Genomic DNA, 19,832 nt, shown 5'->3' on the forward strand with positions numbered 1-19,832 from the left:
GAAATCTGAAACTTAGAAAATCTCACAGGAACAAGATACACAGAATTTTATACTGGGAAAACCCTCTACCTGAGGGTGAAAAAACCCAGCCACACCAAAAATCAAACTTTATTATTGGCACAAATCTGATACAATGCTTTCACCTTGACAATCAACAGTATAAGCCAAAAACCTTCTGAAAATGATGGCTTCTACCATATATACGACATATAACCTTTCTATAATATGAAAGGATCGCACATTAATTGTACATACAGAGATAATACAGAAAGACCGATGAAGATCCAACGATTCTGAAGAAGATATCGTTTCTAAAATAAATAAATAAAAACTGTACTATGAATAATCACCAACACATATATATAAATTGTCCTTCTTAAGAATTTCACCCGCTCACGCCGACAACCTGCAAAACACTCCTCTTAAAGAAGAACAAGTTCCCAAAAAAGATAACTCGAGACCAAGAAAGGCGGAAAGCTAAGATGCCATAAACTCAGCGACAGTTACAAAGTAAGCCGTAACTCCTCCCACACCGACATGAGCCACATAGACGAAGACACAAATGAACACCGACGAAAGCCACAAGGATGAAGATACGAAAGAATCTCTTCCCGGAAGGAATACGAAGAGAATAGGAGAAGAACCGTCGGAGACACGAAGCATCCAAAGGTGCGCAATCAAGAAGTGCGGAGACAGATATGAAAAGAACCACGAGAAGGCATGAAAAATGATGCGTCTCTTTATTTAATGTCAATACTTCACTAATGATTACGTTATCTTTGAATCATAGTTATTGCTTACCATAATTGTTAATCGGCTCTATGCTTAATCGATTCTTCATATCGGTGGCAGTATGTGATGTTTAATAGAAGATTTATCACAATGTTTATTCTTGCGCCTTCAAAGGCCGATGATGATTGCTGGCTTTCAATACCTTATATTGCAATTGTGATTATTATTAAAGATAACAGTATCATATTTGGTGATGGGTAATAAGCTCCGATCTGATCTTCAACAGTGATCATGATTAATCCTATGCTGATATAGTTTACCTTCCATCTCGGTCATGATGATATAGGATCTTCTCAGAATATCTGATCATGACCTTGCTGCGGCATCATGGGAATTCATAGATGTCGGCATAAGATTCTGATCAGGTATACGAGAAGGTTTGAGGTCATTGTGCACGGCATAATAGAGATCGGATCCATGGCTTACTCCATAGATACTTGCAAGTCTTTATTCTTTGATATGATGCTAACTATTTTTATTGTAGGTGTATGAAAGTCCATCAACGAAGCTCTTCCCATTGGAAATATGATCACTTCTTATCTTTCCATGAATCGTTGGTAATGTTATTCTATCATCTTCTTGCCTTTATTTTGCATAAGAAAACTAATGTTATGGAAACCGTCTTATTTATAAGACTTTGGTTTCTAATCTTTATTTTTCTGAACTATAACTACATAGAAATTCAGGCCTGCCACTCCTGAATTTATATTTTTATTCAGTGCAAATTAAGGTGGCGATATCAAATTTTCATTAGGTATATAAATATGTAAATAGTTTCTTTGGATTTGCAACAGCAGCTCAGTCAATAAAAACTATGATAATAGAGCAACCAGGGAGAATACCATGCCTCCTCATAATATTCAGTCAGCACCCTTAGCCCAAAACAACATTATCAAATCCTACATTTTAGCACTTTTATAGTAGTCAATTATTATTGTCTTTCTTTCAATTTGAGCTTTTCAACATAGTCCAGATAGATTCTTGAATTATACTAGACACAGTCAAACATTTGTAAGCATTTACTGGTTGGCAACACCTCTCAAACCATACTGCAGATTCTAAAAAAGTTGGCACACATCACCCTCCCTCAACACTGAGTTGCCAAAAATCCCATAGCGATACCTTGTGATATCCATGCACTTGTTTCTCCTTCTATGTAAGGCTGAAATGCATTCTATTTTTCTTCTTTTTATCTATTATCTAAGTTAGTAGTTCTGGTTTGGATCCTGGTCGTTTGCGAATTCAATTCATGGATCCTGAAAAACATTGGGTAGGCCTGGGTTCACTTTAGATTTGTCCATACAAAAAAACATGTAAAAATCCATTACATATATGAAGCAGAAATAACATACATATTCCTCAGTATTTTTTTATTTTTTTATACAGAAATATTTATAGACATTAATAAAATTAAAACAATATAAAATAATGGTTGATTATAAAATATATTATATATTTATCTATAATATATATTATATAAATAATAACATAAGATAATAATATTATATAGAAATATTAATAATAAAATATTATAATAATTAGAATATAACTATATAAATAATATATCTTTAAATCTACCCCTAGGGTTTTGATTTCACTTGACGTCCCACCACTTGCAAAGGATTTATTAGGCTGCTATTACCTGAATTTTACTCATTCAGCTCTCCAGACATGCAGTAGGGTGACTTTAAATTGCTAGCAGGATGAGGAGATGGGATAACCTTTTGAAGAGCAACCAAATAATATTATCGACAAATACTAAAGTGCAGAGGTGTGAAAGCCAAATACTTTGCAAACAACTCCAGTGCCACAAACAAATTTTCAAACCTCGCAATCATTGTTTTCATCAAGCCATCATTTCATTCAGCCAAACCTACCAATCTGCCTACATCCTAGATGGATGTACAGGCAAATTGGACAGATTCCAAGATCCAGTTTGAACCAGACCCAGATCCAACCTGTTCACAGGCGGATCCGGTAGCAGTCTATAATCATTAGTGTTTTAACATTCTTCAACACAAAAGGTCAATCCAATGACCCTCAACTCTCAAGTCATCTGACAAAGATCTAAACATCAGGGAAGAAAAACCTATGGCCAACTGATCTTTCACCCACACGGAAAAACACATACATAAAACTCCACCCCATGGGCCACATATTGATGCATAGCAACATCAGTTCTCCATAATTTTATACATGTCACCTTCTACAGGCATTCTTCTTCATCTTCCACAGTGTCTATGCATCTATACATAATTTATAGAAAATTATGGCAGAGAAGAGAATTAGTCACTCAATTCATATTCAAGAGTCATATCCCTTCCCAAGCAGATATAATAATATTCAAAATGGCATCACATATGCAGCTACTTACATTATCAGACAGTTCACTCACTTGTTCTCCCAGTGTCCCTATACCTACATGTGTATGGTATCGCGAATTTGGTAGCCACCATTTCACCTTGCTATCAATAGTTTTTAGCGAAACACAATGCTTTTGTACTAAAAAGGAAAAATGACATCGAAAGACAGTTTAATTCTTCCCCAGCTAATGTTTTCATTAGGTTATAAACAGTAGTTTCTAAACATCATGAAGCACATTGTCTCGTCATTTCAAACTAAACCACATCACTTATCTCTATAAGAATAAGAACATAGACCAAAAAACAACCAGGACAACCAATATGACATTAAATATCCACCACCCTTACTTCCACATCAATCATTTCAAACTATAGCCATGATAACAGCATGCTCTTAAATTATGCAAACAGCCTTCATAGTTTGTACAACCACAAGAATGCAATAGTTTTGGAGAAAATCAATGGAACCACTGTTCACACGTAAAACATTATCATTCATCAATCAAACAGTAAAGCTTATAAAATTTATTTTCTGGTATGTGTTACACTTCTTGGTATACAGAAACTAGGATTAAAACAGATAACAACCAATTAATAATAAGATACAGCTTAAACAAACTACTCAAAAGGAGCTTTACAAAGATTAGATTGAAATTTTGAAGACAGATACCTTCATTTTATAAATACTCTCATTTGTAATACTTATATGCTGTTGAATCTGAGAATTCTGAAAGGACGCATTATTTTTATCTATGTGAAGACTCTCTTGCAGAAATAATTGTGAAATCAGACAGCGACAGCTTTCACGATCAGTAATGACATCCATGTCGCTCACATGTAACTGTAGAGCAAAAAGCTTCAGCAGCCATGCTCTCTGCAAGACACGTTCAGAATGAGAATACGAAATAGCACACAATATAAAATTACCCCACAAATAAAAAGTTATCAATCATTTGGCCCAAATGAAAAGTCATTAATGAAAATCTTTACATCCACCAGATATAAAAATAGAAAAAAATCAGCAAGCATTAGAAAAACAAAACAGCCCCTAACGAGTAAAATAGAGAAGCCATTACAATAAAATAAAATTTAATAAAAAAGAACATACATCCTGTATGGACCATTTAACATCTAACACTGTAATCCACCATCCAGATGCTACAAAACATTTCTGCATACTGATAATAAGTATTACGAGCAGCTTTAAAAAAAATGTTGTATCCTTCTCATACTTAGCCATTTTTATAATACAAAATCTCAAGAATCAAATCTCTAAACATCATGGTTACAAAAGTAGTTCTATGTGTTATCTACCAAATTATGAAATTACAATAATTATCAATCCCTAAAACATTAGCAATATTACAGTGTAACTATTATTATTCAGACCCAAAATTATAGTAGGCACTTCATTTATATTTTTCTACTGCTAACAATTATTATGGATTACTTTCAAACTAAATTACATCATAAATAGGGCCAAAATATAAACATCATTAAATGTTGTACATTACAAGATGCATAGTTTCTAATCATAGCAGATATTATTGACGCAGATTAATTTTAAAGGGTGAGGATAAAATCTCTAAAACCAATGGTCATGATTTATTTCAATTAGATTCTCAAGATTATGGCTTCCCTACTGTATAGCCAAGAACTGTTTCACTTATTGCATTCATTCGCTTTGAACTAGACTGAAATGTGTCAGAACAAACTAATGAACTTTCCAACAAATGCACAACTCTTATATCAACGCAAACAACTAACACAACATGAAAATATTACCTGTTGAAGATTGCTAATACGAAGAACCTGATTATTATTGCGCTTAGGAAGTGGTGAACATAGAAATGTATCCAAATGCTGAAATCAGGCAAGAACAGTAATACCACACTTTAGTGTAATCACAAATAATTAAATCTGCACTGCTTTTATTTCATCAACAGTCACAAAACAGAAGAAAGCTAAAAACAGCACAAAACTCATACCTTCCTAATAACCACAATTCACTAATCCTGCAATGACTTCCATCATCAACAAACACAAAAATAAAGCAAAGAATAAAACTGCACAAGAAACTCTCATACCTTCATAAAGAACTCATACTTTTCACCACGAAGTAGCTCAATCATGGGACCACCAGTTAATCCATCCACACAAACTTCGTATATGAGCTGTCAATAGAACATATAAAATCAGGCTCTCTGAATGAATACTAATAAGTAAAGCATAAATGAAGGATAAAGAGGCATCCCCTTAAATTGTACAAAGATGTGTCAACTTGCAAAAACCTGAAAGCCAAACTCGTGAAGAACTGAATTAGCATCAGCGTTCGAAAGTGTCTCTAATACATCAAGAATAACTCTCAAACAACTGCAATGAAACAAAAAAAGAAATGGTTATAACACAGTTTACAGCCAGAAATAAAAAGTTCAAATTCTTACACATGATAAACACATGCAATGTCAAGCCAAAATTTTGAACCTATAATGGCTTTTAGGTTGCAAAATGGTCCTTTCCACAGGTCCATCAACATCAAATCTGAGCAACAAATGTGTAACATTTGGTGCAGGACGGGCAAGATTATTGATAAGAAGCTGCACAAAGAAAGAAGAAATACCAGAATATAAATTTAAAAATTTCATCATAACTCATTGTTACCAAAAAATGAGAAGCATCATATCCACCTGCAAGATTAAGAAGCCAGTGTCCTTGTTCGGTTTTTCCAAGGCCTGAAATTCTTGGGTGCGTGCCTCAAGGCAATTTGCATAATCTTCTATTAAGTTTCCCGCAGCATCTGCCTTCATAATGATTGATACAAGTTGAACCATACGGCCACTGATGGCCAGCCAAAGTAAAGCAAAAGGAATCACAATATGTCAAATACTAGGGATGAAAACTTGACAAAAAAAAAAATCATAAGTCAACAGATTTGCATTGAATTGCTATGACACGAAATAGCATACAAAAACATTCTATTAATCCCAATCTATGATTGCTTTGATGAAAACCTTATCATGTAGAGCTCGGAGTAGAGATTAAAACAATACATGAAAAATGCACGATAATTAATCTAAAAAAAATAAAGAAATAATAAAAAAAAACTAGCCTAAACTAACTCATTAAAGAAACTTTATTACAAAAGTCTTAATTGTCTCTAATACTCTCTCTTAAATCTTACTGCACTAACAACACAAACTAATATAAACAAACTAAAAACACTCAAAATCATGAATTATTCATAAGATTTTCTTTAAATACAATTCTTCAATCTGAATCCTTGAGTTCCTTAGTAACCACCTCCCAAAAATCCCAAACCATTGGACAACAATCTATGCTGAGCTACACTCGCAGAGCTTCATCAAGCTATCTAATAACCCTCATAAGGGTGCGATTCCAAGACCCACAAATTCCCAAGGTAACTGCGCAACCATCCATATTGAACTTTATCTATCTGGATTACTTCCTATCTTCAAATAACTAGACTTCTTTAAAATGCGTAAAAGACAACTTCTTCATGATCTTCAACAATGGCTACATTAACTTCCTCGATCTTTCCTTCAAGAACATCAATTGCTCGATTTCTACAATTCCAAGCTTTGTAACCCATTTTCTTGCAATAATAGCATTCTATCCCACTTTTGTCCTTATCAATATTGTACAATTTGAGTATAACGCTACCTTAGTTTGATGACATTTACTAGAAAGTAAACAAAGAGTAAAGATGACATTGCTGAATTTGAAAGTAGAAAGTTTTAAAAAGTGGATTTAGCATCCTCATCATACACTGCAACATTGACTTATACTAGTTGTCAAAGAATTCTTGTCAGATTGTTCTCTTGTCTTGACATAGTGACTGTCAATCATCCTATACATAAAAAGCTTAGGCTTTATAGAAAATTTACCATTAACTTCTTTTGCTCCAAACTGTGTTCAAATTTTAGAAAAATTCCTTGGATTGTTTTGTCAAATCCACATGATGCAACTCAAATTCACAAAGAGAAAGAAGAATAATCGCTTTCACTTTATCATCTTTGCTTTTCAATTCCAATACTTTACTCACACTTGTAGGTAGTTTTCCATTTACACTTATTATTGCCCACAATTCTTATGCAGGAATTGCATCCTATGTCATCATTGCAACCCCTATACAGCCCAAGTCTCGACCAAAACCAACCTTGGTTCAAGGTCTGCATTCGATCCCCTATGGGTACGAGAAAGGTCTCCTCCATTGCCTCAAGGTCCATCCTGGACGAACTCGGAGACAATTTGGTAGGTACCTACGCCAAAAAATTGAATTTCACCTTTTCCAATTCTTTTCACATTTTTGAACTCTACAAATTGTAATTCACTACCCAAACCCTAAAATGTAGCATGCAAAACATCCAAAAGGCAAAAGTAAACTCATTTTTCATATTGTGAATGAAAAACAAGAACATTTCTGCATTATTAAACTTATATTCTCACTTGGAATAGCACAAAATAGAGTTGAGATTGATCATTGAACGCTCCAAGCTCGTTGTTGCGCTATTCCTACGCATCTGCAAAATTCTCTTTGTTGTCAAGGAGATCATAGAGCAAGATTCCTTCAAAAGATGTAGGTTTTTTGAAGTTTTCGGTTTTTCTTGTCCTACATTATTTTCAAATGAACTCTCTTGTTTTGTTTTGAATTTTTGGTTTGTTTTCATTCTTCTAGGTATCTATAAGACATGCTTAATTTGTTAGAATGAATAAAATATTAAGTTGTATCTATATAATGTCAATTTCAAATTTCATTTATTTCAATTCTTCAAATATTGTTTAAACAAGGTTGTCCATCATTTCTGATGGATGGAAAGATGCAAAATATTGCCCGTTGATCAAAGTTATTGCAGTGTCCACTAAAGGGGCAATGTTTTTGATAGTTGTGGATTGATTAGCAATCTTTGTCAAGCCATTAAGGAACAGGGCCCTTGATATGTTATGCAAGTTATAAAAGACAATGCCAAAAATTGTAGAGCAATTGGGTTATTGGTTAAGAGCGTTATTCAAACATTTTCTGGACACCATGTGTTGTCCACTCCCTCAACCTAATGCTACAAAAAATTGTCACCAAAATTTGTTGGATCAAATAAGTGCATGTTAAGGTCGAAGAGATCCAAATGTTCATCATGAACAACCATACATCAAAAGGCATATTTAGAACATTCTTGAAATTGAAGTTATTTAAGGTAAATTACATAATAAATATGTTTCACTTTGGTAAACTTTTAAATTTTATTCCAATTTTAATTTTTGTTTAAAAAAATAATAATTTTGCATTTTCGAAAAAATTACAGAAACCCATTTTACCTTCAACATAATTGTGTTGAGATGACTGATGAAGATAAGGCAATTTTTAACATGGTCATCAGCCCCAATTGGTCCATATGCAAACAATTAGCACTACAAGGGCAGGAAAGTTTAAGCAAATTATCCTAGATGGCATTTGGTGGGATTGTGTTTTCTATCTCCTCAGTTTCACTAAGCTATACGTGCATAGCTAGGCCTTGTTAGGGTGAGGTATATGATGGCATCGACTCAATGATTGAGAAGTTGAATGTCATCATAAATGCAAAAGAGAAAGATCATGAGGAAAAATTCTTCAAACAACTACACAAAATCATTGAAGAGAGATGGAACAAAATGACCACTCCACTACATCCTCTTGTCTTTACATTGGGTCCCAAACATTAGAGTGCTCAGCTCCTTTATGTCATATAGAGATGTTGAAGTCAATCAAGGGTACAAGGCACCACTTTCTAAAATCTTCACTCATTGTGGCATATGAGATGCAATGAGGGTTGAGTTCAAGGATTTTGCATGCTCCAACTACTGGGTCCATGGTGCTTTGAACAAGCATATGGTCGATGTTCATACTTGGTGATACTTCAATGGGCAATCATTCATACACCTACAGCCTCTTGCGATCAAAATTTTCACGCAAAAAAAATTTATAAAAAAAATCGTTTATCTTCTAATTTTTATTTATATTTTTAATTTTAATTTTGTAACTCTTAACTCTCTAATTTTGTTAATCTACATCTTGGGAGGAATTGGAGCACGTACTCCTTAAACCAATCAGTAAAACACAATGGACTACACTCAAGAAAGGTAGAAGACTTTATGTATGTGCAATCAAACTTGTCACTCCTTACACACTAACAAAATGGCCACAAAGAAAGGGACACAAGGAAGTAGGATAGCAAGCTAGAGCATATTGACTTTGATGCTTCCACTGCCAACACGGCTGCACATGATGTTGGCAATGACTATGAGTCAACTAGCAAGCATGAGTGTGCTAGTGCTAGTGCTAGCATCAATGCCATTGGCACAATTTGTGGTTCTTCCAATTTACCACCATTGATATTTATGACAGCACACATGATATTTGATCAATATTTCATATCATGACATTCGAGTTTCACAAACAGTACAATATTAATATGTTGTTGTATTTTGCTATATTATTTGACTATCAATATGGTGGTGTATTTGAACTTAATTGCTGCTGCAAATATGTATATATTTCTGATTTTAATATGCTTTTGTATGACTAAACCTAAAACGAACACAACACCCCCAAAAAAGAAATGACCTAACCGTCAAACCCGAACACAAACCAATAATTTAGATTGCATCTAGATTTTTTAAATTCCAAGTGTGGAAGTTAAAGCCAAAATATTTATCCAATGGAATTTTCATTTTCAAAAATTATACAGCCCAAAAAAAATTGATTCAGAAAATTCAAACCTAGCAACCCCTTGAACAATAAACTTTGAAAACAATACCAATAGTTTTTTGGATTCAAACCCCATTCAGCATAAAAACATAATTTTGTAAAACAAATTGTCAAAGACTACTTTTCCAGCCATGGCCAAAAAAAAACCTGTTGGTGTGTTTTTTATGCACACGCAACTCAGAATAAAATACCCAGAGATATCCTATTCTCTCTTGATCAAAATCTTCTATGTGCTAAATAGATGCACTGTGTGATCACAAAGACAGCTCCAAAGTTCCAGAATCATGCAGATAGTCTCAGTTGGTTCGTTGCGATTTGCTGGTAATTTCAAGGGGGACTCACAGAATTGTTCAAGGAGTGAATCAATCAAAGGATTCTACTGATTCCTGTCTTTCTTTTTTTTGGAATGATTTTGCAATAAGCTCTATTGAATCCTATTTCTACCAAGACTTTTTAAAAAAGGTAAAAGGATGAGGGTTTAGGACGATAATTCTAACCTTAAGCTAATCCTATGAAGTCGGGAGACAAAAATTACAAAAGTGGAATTTAAACCAATTCTTGTTTCGCCAAATTCAACAACTACACAAGAATGGTGCTATCTTCTAAGGAATTCAAAAGATTTTCATATCACTCATATTCACCAGCATTTTGAACAATGAATATAGCAATAGAAGTTAAGTTTTCATTTACTGGTTCAGGCTAACTTTACAAAACAAATGAAAATCATCCAGTTATAAAATGTATGAACTCATCATTCCACATTGCAACTTTATCAAATCCTTCATTCAATCTAATAACTTAGAAACAAAATCTACTCTAATGAGAGCCAAGAAACCATTCTAAGTTGCAAAAATAGAAAAAGATTCACCAACAATTGAACAATGAATTATGTCTTAGCACTTAAGAAGTATCACAACAACAATTTCTCAGAAATCTCTCCCTCTACAAATGAGAGGAGGTTTTATATAGGCACCCTATTACAAAGCAACGGCCCAGATTGTTCCAAGATCAACAGCCAAGATTAAAACATCAAATGCTAAATAAGGCAACCTACATAGTTATCCAAAATGGACCAATGAGAAATAAACAAATATTAAATCCAGCTTTCTTCTAGAACTGGGCATCCCTTATCCTTTTCCTTGGCAGCAAATTCAATGAACCTGGTCATTATGGGGCCCAGGTCTTCCATTGGGGCACTTGGTAGAATGTCAATCTTGTACTCCATCAAGTCCATCTCATCTTGACATGTGGCAAAAGTGGTTATCCAATCAATTTCCAATTTTCATAAACCATCCTCAATGGACAGAAACGAGGATGCCATGCTGAAATGTTAATTCTAGATTGAATTTCCAGAGGTGAAGAAGTTGCTTTGAACTTTGGCTTTCAGGTTCTCTACATCCATATCCTTGTCTCGAACTATTTCCTGCTCAAGCACATCGGAGACAGTGATGAAGACCTTGTCTTGGATTGCTTTGATTGATTCTTCTATTTCGGCACCATCAATCCTCATCTTTTCAAAGGAATATTTACGGATTAAGGAATATTTCTTTGCCTTCTTCTTTTCTTGAAGTCTTCAAGGTCCACATTGCCCAGGTTGATATCTCCAACCTTCCTCCACTTGGGCACAATCTTAGACTCCAACTTTGGTCCTTTGTTATTGGACCTCATCTACACATATCTTGAAATCCTTCCTTGACTTGAGATCTACCACCTAAAAAACATGAAAATTTCTAGGTTAAAAAAAAGGGGTTTGATGTTTGTTCCCTACCTCGAGTGCATGGTTTGAAGGAATTTTCAAAGGATAATTCTTATTTAACTTATGAAATTCTAGTAATCGGACTTAGTAAAATTTTGGAAGTCGAAGCATTTGCCCCTAAAAAGCATAAAAAAGTAAGATGATTTTGAATAAAATTTGAAGAATCCAAAACAAAAGTTCTCATGCACTTCTGGAAAATTAGAAATTCTGATTGAAAATCTGAGAGAAATTTGGAATTCCGAATGAAAATCTGCCCTCAATCCTTAGTAAACCTGAGAATTTTGACAAAATTCCCTAAATTGCTTAAGGAATGAATCACTTTCAAATTTGTCTCCGAGTGTTGAAATTGGCTTTGAAATTCTCCTAGAAATTGTCCTGTACTTGTGAAAATTTGCCTTGAAGTTATTTCCTTAGCTCCAACTTTCAACTTGGAGAAGCAATTTGTAGTTGAAAGAATGCCAATGCTTATGTTTATAGAGAATTCGACCTTTGTTTTATTTCACTTTTTTCCTTTTTTGTTTTTGTTTTTGTTGGGAACGAATCCAATCTTGTTTTGAACACCAAGTTGAACCTTCCCTTTCTATCTTGCTTTATGATCTTCGTGGCAATCTTTTTCAACACTCAAGCAAATTTTACCCCATCGTTTTTGGGTGAACTTTATCTTGCTTTTCCATATCTCATACTTAGCCAAATTCTGACTTTTTTCCTTCACAAAGTACCAACACTTAACGATTTTCTCACCCACTCATTAGGCAGACCTCATTCCATTCTTGAATGGAAATTTTCCCTGGGGAGGGGTAGACTTCATCTTAAACTAGGAATTTTTGTGCTTGGTAGGGCAGACTTCAAGTCTTGATAGGATATTTTCCTCATGCCTTGGGCAGAGTTCAAACTAGGATAAGGAAACTGCATCTTGATAGGGCGCACTTGATGTTGCTTAAGGAATTTTTCCAATCTCCCTAGGCGGACTTCATCTTCTATGTGGATTCCTCACCAAGGAGGCGGACTTCATGATGGCACAAGGATTTTCCTCATCCTCCTAGGTGAACTTCACCTCGTGGTTAGAAATTTTCTTCATGGCTCAACGATGGACTTCATGCTAATTGGAGGAACTTTCCATGTTCCTCGGCGGACTTGGCATGACTTCAAGAAATTTCCCTAATGCCTTCGCATACTTGATGGTAGCACAAGAAATTTATGCTTCCCTAGGGCGGACTTCATCTTGACACAAGGAATTTCTTCCTCTCTAAGGCGGACTTGGTGTTTGATCGAGGAATTTTCCTCATGCTAGAGGGCACACTTGCATATGCCATTAGGAATTTCTACCAAGCATGGGAAGACTTGGTTAGTTATCAAGGAATGTCTTCCATGGACAAGTGATTTTGGTGATTGAAAAATGGACTTTCTTGATCTCGACTCCAAACAGCCATTTTCTCAAGATCTTCAACTAACTTTTTGGAAATTATCCTATGGACTGGAAGATGGTTCCATACCTACTTTGTTCTGGATGAATTCTTTTGACTTGACACCTTCCTGACTCGATGACCACCTGTGACCCCGAAAAAACAAAAAGTAACTTTCTATTTCTAGAAAAAGCAACATTCTATTTTTAGAAAATCAATTCAAAAAAGAAGGTTCCCGAATTGGCCCCAAAATGCCAAAAATAAAACTTTCTAAATTTAGAAAAAATAGAAAAAGCAAATTTCATAAAAATAGAAAGTTACCAAAATTGATCCCAAAAAATTGTGATTTTACTCTTTCGAGTTGTCCAAGCACATCCGTAGCATCTGAACACTCTTTTGACAACTCATTCACTTTGATGGCTCCAAATTTTGAAAAACTAGACTTATTCGCAGACGCGAGAGATCAGAGACAAAACCTAAAGATGCCAAAACACTACTCTAAAGAGCAAAAACAAGGGTGTCCTCATTTGCATTGGGGCTGAGTGAAAACGTCGAAACAAAACCCTACCGCAGCTTTCAAACCCTTGGGCACTCAATTTGTGAATAATCATTCATTAAAACCCACTATTTTATTTAAAATTGAACAAAAAAAAAGATCAAACTAACTTCTCTAGCCAAAAAACTTTCACAAACCGGGATGTTTTTTAGCAAAAAATGCCCACAATTCACAATTGAAAAACAACGTAATTTTCTGATAAAGAAAGCAACACAATTTGTCGATGAAACCCAATACAGTTTCCTTTACAAATAGAAGTTATTTTTAGAGTAACAAATCTGCAATTTTAAGCATGAAAAAATCTGTGATTTTAAGAAGAAAAACCTTTGACTTATACTACAAAAATTTGCCCTTGCAACATCTTCTAAAAGGCACAGTTTTCTCTAATAAATACTGTTCCGATTTCTAAGAAAGATTAAACCTATGTCTTTCAATTTGCAACTCTTATACCAAGTTCTGAAATGAAATATAGAACAACTATATTCTATTAGATTCAATATACAATTAGATTGATAAACACCTCCTTTTTATGGGGGGAGGGAGGGAGGATAAAAAAAGTTATTTAAGAATTCTTAAAAAGAGACATAACACGAGGATTTCCAGATGGCCATTGTCATTGCAACATACAACATAAGGAAGATCCACCATGGAATTCTACACTAAAACCAAATAAAATTCATGGAAGCTCCCAATCTCCACTTGCTTCCTAATCCCGCAAGGCTGCAATTGTCTTCCTTGATCATCACAAGTCAAATGGAGTTATTGAGATTTAACCTAGTTAGATCACTCAAAACAGCAATATTCCGTCTACTATACACTTCAAAGGCCCACTTGGCTAAACAATCAACTTACCCAAATATATCTATAAACGAGATCACTTCAAAATTATAGGCCAAACACAAAATTTGCTTAGCTATCAAAGCCAATATCTAAGAAGCTTCTTGAAAGTTATCGATGTTCAGCAAGTAAATAAAAATCAAAGAGTCTATCTCACACAAAATTTCTCCACCTCCACCACATAGCCTAAGCTCTTTCTAGAGCCTTTAGCATCGCCCAAGCTTCCATCTGATTACTGAATTAAATCCCATCCAAATAGAGAAAAGAAGCAACTATGCCTTGTACAGTGATCATAGCTTTGTTTGGTATGTAGACCACCTTCAAAGAATTGTTTTGTAGGCTGAAGCGTCAGATAGTCTCCATTAGCCAGCTTACACATCAAAGGGATGAATCCCTCCAGATGGTGCAAAGAGTACATACTGAGATGGATGAGCACACACAAACTTTCAAGAACAACTTGCCCAACAAGCACAGCTCATTGAAGCCGAACAAACTAGAGTGACAGCCAAGAAGGCAATGCTAGCTAAGAAGCAAGAAATAGTGAAAACCAAACGCCAACTAGTCGACACTGCACAGATGGTGAAGACAGCAAGGGAGCGAAAATTGGTAGTAACTTACCATTTGAAGTAGCGCACAGAGGAGGTACACAGGCTTCAACACTCCAGATTCCCGACATCCAATCCCACATCTTCTGTACACCTAGCTACAAGGCCGTCTTCTCACCCACCTCAGTAGCTTATGGTTTTGTGTTGCTTCAGCTCCCAATTTTGTCAGTCTTTCGTCTAGAAGACAATTTTCTTTCAGGGGGGCTGATGTACTTTGTAAATAAATAAAGTTGTTTCGTAATTAAGAAATTTGTTCCAAATAGTTGGTTGTCAATTTATAGTTACCAACGATTGGCTTTCTGGCTTTCTCAACCAATGTGCTTTGCCATACATTTCTTATTGTACTCATAGTCGTGGATCCCATAAATGAACTCTTGTAACTATTGCATATCTAATTAATGAATAAATAGAACAACATATCTTTCTAAGATGACATGAATAAAGATTATATTATGTCATTAGAATATTCCGTTTACTCTTTGTTACGCATTCAAGTAGAATTACTAAGTAAACAGCAAGCATAGAACCAAGCAGCTCATTATTACTAACACAAAATTTTATATATCGATTTTGAATTTGATAATGGTAATATGAAAATAGTAATAAACAAGTAAATTGCTTGCTGTAATCAAATACTCTATTTAAAGAAAACCCCATTATGTTATAACCATCTTACCAATGCTTATTTTCTGTTCCAAACATGGTAATATTGCATTCTAAAAACTCTTAATTAACCCTAGGTAATCACAACTTGCCGCATTTCTTGTGCAGTTTCATGAGGTTTTTCAAAAATTGATACTATCTTTTTACATATATATCTCTTGGCTCATTTTTATACTTAACACACAATAATACACGGCAAAGGCAGACTTAATATTTTGATGTAGGGTTAGATATTTTCAGATTTTATTTTGTATATACTTTGAATAAATCTCTTTTAGAAGTCAAAATTTAAATCATAATGAACTTTTTTCTTAATATTTATACCACAACCTGCTGCATTTCTTGTGCAGTTTCATAAGTTTTTTCAAAGAGTGATACTATCTTTTCACATATATATATATATATTGGCTCATTTTAAAATTTAAGACACAATAATACAGAGCAAAGGCAAACTTAATATTTTGATGTAGGGTTAGATTATTTCAAATTTTATTTAAACTTATACTTTGAATACATCTCTTTTAGATGTTAAAATTTAAAAGAAGCAATAATCTGCAAAAAAAACGAGATTATACCCGATTAATCACAAATCATGGAGCCAGCTGATTGTAATACATATATACATGCATACATACATACGGACAGACAGACAGACAGACATACATAACATACATACATACATACATAAAATACATGCATACATACATACATACATAACATACATACATATACATGTATGCACATATATATATACATATAAATATATATACATATACATACATACATAACATACATTACATACATACATACATATACATATATGTATATACATATATACACATATATATACACATTTGCATATGTATATTTATATATACATATACATACATACATAACATACATTACATACATACATATACATATATGTATATACATATATACATATATATACACATTTTCATATGTATAAATATACATATGTATGTATAAATACATGTATGCACATTTATTTATATGTATAAATATATATACATATAAGTAATAAGTATATATATTTAAATGTAAATATATATATGCATATATGTACATATATTATATATATGTATATGTATATATAGAAATATACATATATATGTATATATACATATATGTATATATGTATACAAATATATATATATATATATATATATTTATTTTATGGGTAAGTGCTATCAAGTATGGGGATAGCACACACACACACACATATATATACACACATATATGTATATATATTTAAATATAAATATATATACATACATATATATGCATAGATGTACATATATTATATATGTATATATACATTTACGTGTATATGTGTACATACATATATGTGTATACATATATATATGTATACACATATATATATGTATATATATGTATATAGGTATATATACATATATATGTATATACTTATATATGTGTATATACATATATATGTATATGTGTATATATATGTATATACACATATATATGTAGATATACATATATATGTATATACATATATAAGTATATATATGTATAAATATGTATAGATTAGCAATATGTATATACATATATACATATATACATATATATATATATACGTATATATGTATACACATATGTATAAATATATATACGTATATATATATATATATATATACACATATACGTATATACATACATAAGTATAAATACATATATGTGTATATGTGTATACATATGTGTGTGTATATGATTTTTAATTTTTGCTCAAACAAAGACATACAATTTATTATATGAGCAATATGTCCAAGGTACTCCATGAAATAAATATGAATGACAACAAACAAGCTTACATACTTGTAATAAAAGAGCTTCCAACATATAATTATTAATATTTGTCTCCACCTAAAATAGTAGTTGCAAGCTAAGTATTCCCGAAACCAGTGGCCAGCTAATCTATTACTTCAACTAAACAAACACCTTTTGTTGAATTCTACCCCATAGAAGGGACTTACCAATTGGCATTAGAGAATATAAAGCATTGCAATTGTGGGATGTGATTTGATAAGCTTTCTCAAATATTGAACTACCCCTAGAAAACTCCTTGCGTCAATCACAATGAATGTCTTGGATCACATCAGAATGGCTTCCACTTATACTAAATGCCTAACAGTAGCTGGATCGCTGTCGTATATATGTGTATAAATATATATACGTATATATATATATATATATATATACACATATACGTATATACATACATAAGTATAAATACATATATGTGTATATGTGTATACATATGTGTGTGTATATGATTTTTAATTTTTGCTCAAACAAAGACATACAATTTATTATATGAGCAATATGTCCAAGGTACTCCATGAAATAAATATGAATGACAACAAACAAGCTTACATACGTGTAATAAAAGAGCTTCCAACATATAATTATTAATATTTGTCTCCACCTAAAATAGTAGTTGCAAGCTAAGTATTCCCGAAACCAGTGGCCTGCTAATCTATTACTTCAACTAAACAAACACCTTTTGTTGAATTCTACCCCATAGAAGGGACTTACCAATTGGCATTAGAGAATATAAAGCATTGCAATTGTGGGATGTGATTTGATAAGCTTTCTCAAATATTGAACTACCCCTAGAAAACTCCTTGCGTCAATCACAATGAATGTCTTGGATCACATCAGAATGGATTCCACTTATACTAAATGCCTAACAGTAGCTGGATCGCTGTCTGATAAATTTTGATCTCAATTACTTCATAGACTTAGCTAATATTTGATCTCAAACTTAGACAACTATTTGGTGTATTTGCTGACTAACATTTTAAAAAGTTAACTGAATATTTGCCTATGTAGTCAGCAACATGTATATAAACAACAAAAATCTACTTTTTACAATTCATGGGTTAAACTCTGTATTATTTGCTCTCTATATCTCTATGCTATGGAAATGCTCTTAAGTTTTTGTTTTTTTTAAAACTAGATTTTGTCTATTTTTTTAGAATCCAATTTTTCCAAAATTCTTATACTTCTGGTTTGCTGATTTTTTCCCCAGACAATTTTTGCTACTATGATTTAAACCACAATGAACCTTTTTCTCAATATTTATACACCAATTACTATGAATGTTTAGATTTATAAACCCAAGGCTGCTGCTAAAATTGTAGATCATGTTTCATAACAGAAAGACCTACTGTTTCAGGGCGAGCTGTATGCTTTTTATATAGTATTATAGAGCCTTTTTGGTGAAATTAAAAGAAAAAAAAATTAAGTCTCATATCTTTTTTTTTATCAGCATTTCCTATAATGTATGACATCTGTTTTTATCTATACACACTATATTTGACATGAAATACAATCAGTTTTGTCCCTTTTTTCCCACTCTATTTTTACAGTTAGTACATTGTTAATTAATTCCCAGATTTTTGCTGAGTTCTCTCCACTCCAAACTCAGGTAATGGGATTTTATTTGTACTTTTATGACCCAATATCAATGCCATGTAAATAGAATGCTACTATGTTCTTCCAACATCAGACATTTGTTCCAACCTTGCTAAAGTTAGGAGTGTACTTAATAAATAGACAACCACATTCAACCTTGTTAGTTGTTATCCAATCAGAATAGACAATGGTTTGCAAGCAAATGCAATTTAGTAATATTTGATTAACCCAACTTACATAGTTACAATCCAGAAATAAAACAAAATTCAACAGAGCAAATCATAGCTCATATTCATGTTAAATACAGCAATATAGTTGCTATTGCAGAAACAATCATTCCAAAAACTTACCGAAACAAAATCATATTCATACAAAAATTTTATGTCAAAATTATGAATGAGATATGCACCTGAGAATGTCCATTATTTTAATGGAGCATTGTTGAATTGCAGGTAGTCTATCATAACGCACATACTGAAGTAGCATTACAATCTGATGGCTCTCATGGGAAAGTATGACATCTAATGGCTGGAAAACACAGTAGCTCAAATCAGAAATCTGTGGGTGAGTCAACTCTTTGTTACAAAGAAAATGCAAAGCTTCTCAGCTTACACAAAAATTCAAAATGCAGTAAT

At 33.1% G+C, this 19,832-nt stretch overlaps 1 protein-coding gene across 1 annotated transcript in view; it reads right to left on the minus strand.

Annotated features, from left to right (window-relative positions):
* LOC131041900 (nuclear pore complex protein NUP205) overlaps positions 1-19,832 on the minus strand; it is a 269,379-nt gene that overhangs the window by 113,039 nt on the left and 136,508 nt on the right. The window contains exons 20-26 of the mRNA XM_057975129.2: positions 19,607-19,725; positions 5,843-5,993; positions 5,640-5,752; positions 5,447-5,528; positions 5,243-5,329; positions 4,941-5,018; positions 3,826-4,029 (exon numbers count right to left, since the gene is read on the minus strand). Coding sequence (XP_057831112.2) covers positions 3,826-4,029; positions 4,941-5,018; positions 5,243-5,329; positions 5,447-5,528; positions 5,640-5,752; positions 5,843-5,993; positions 19,607-19,725 — 834 coding nt within the window. The remainder of the gene's footprint in view (positions 1-3,825; positions 4,030-4,940; positions 5,019-5,242; positions 5,330-5,446; positions 5,529-5,639; positions 5,753-5,842; positions 5,994-19,606; positions 19,726-19,832) is intronic.

This window comes from Cryptomeria japonica, chromosome 1 (genome assembly GCF_030272615.1).
Source record: "Cryptomeria japonica chromosome 1, Sugi_1.0, whole genome shotgun sequence".
In the NCBI taxonomy this organism is placed as follows: Eukaryota; Viridiplantae; Streptophyta; class Pinopsida; order Cupressales; family Cupressaceae; genus Cryptomeria; species Cryptomeria japonica.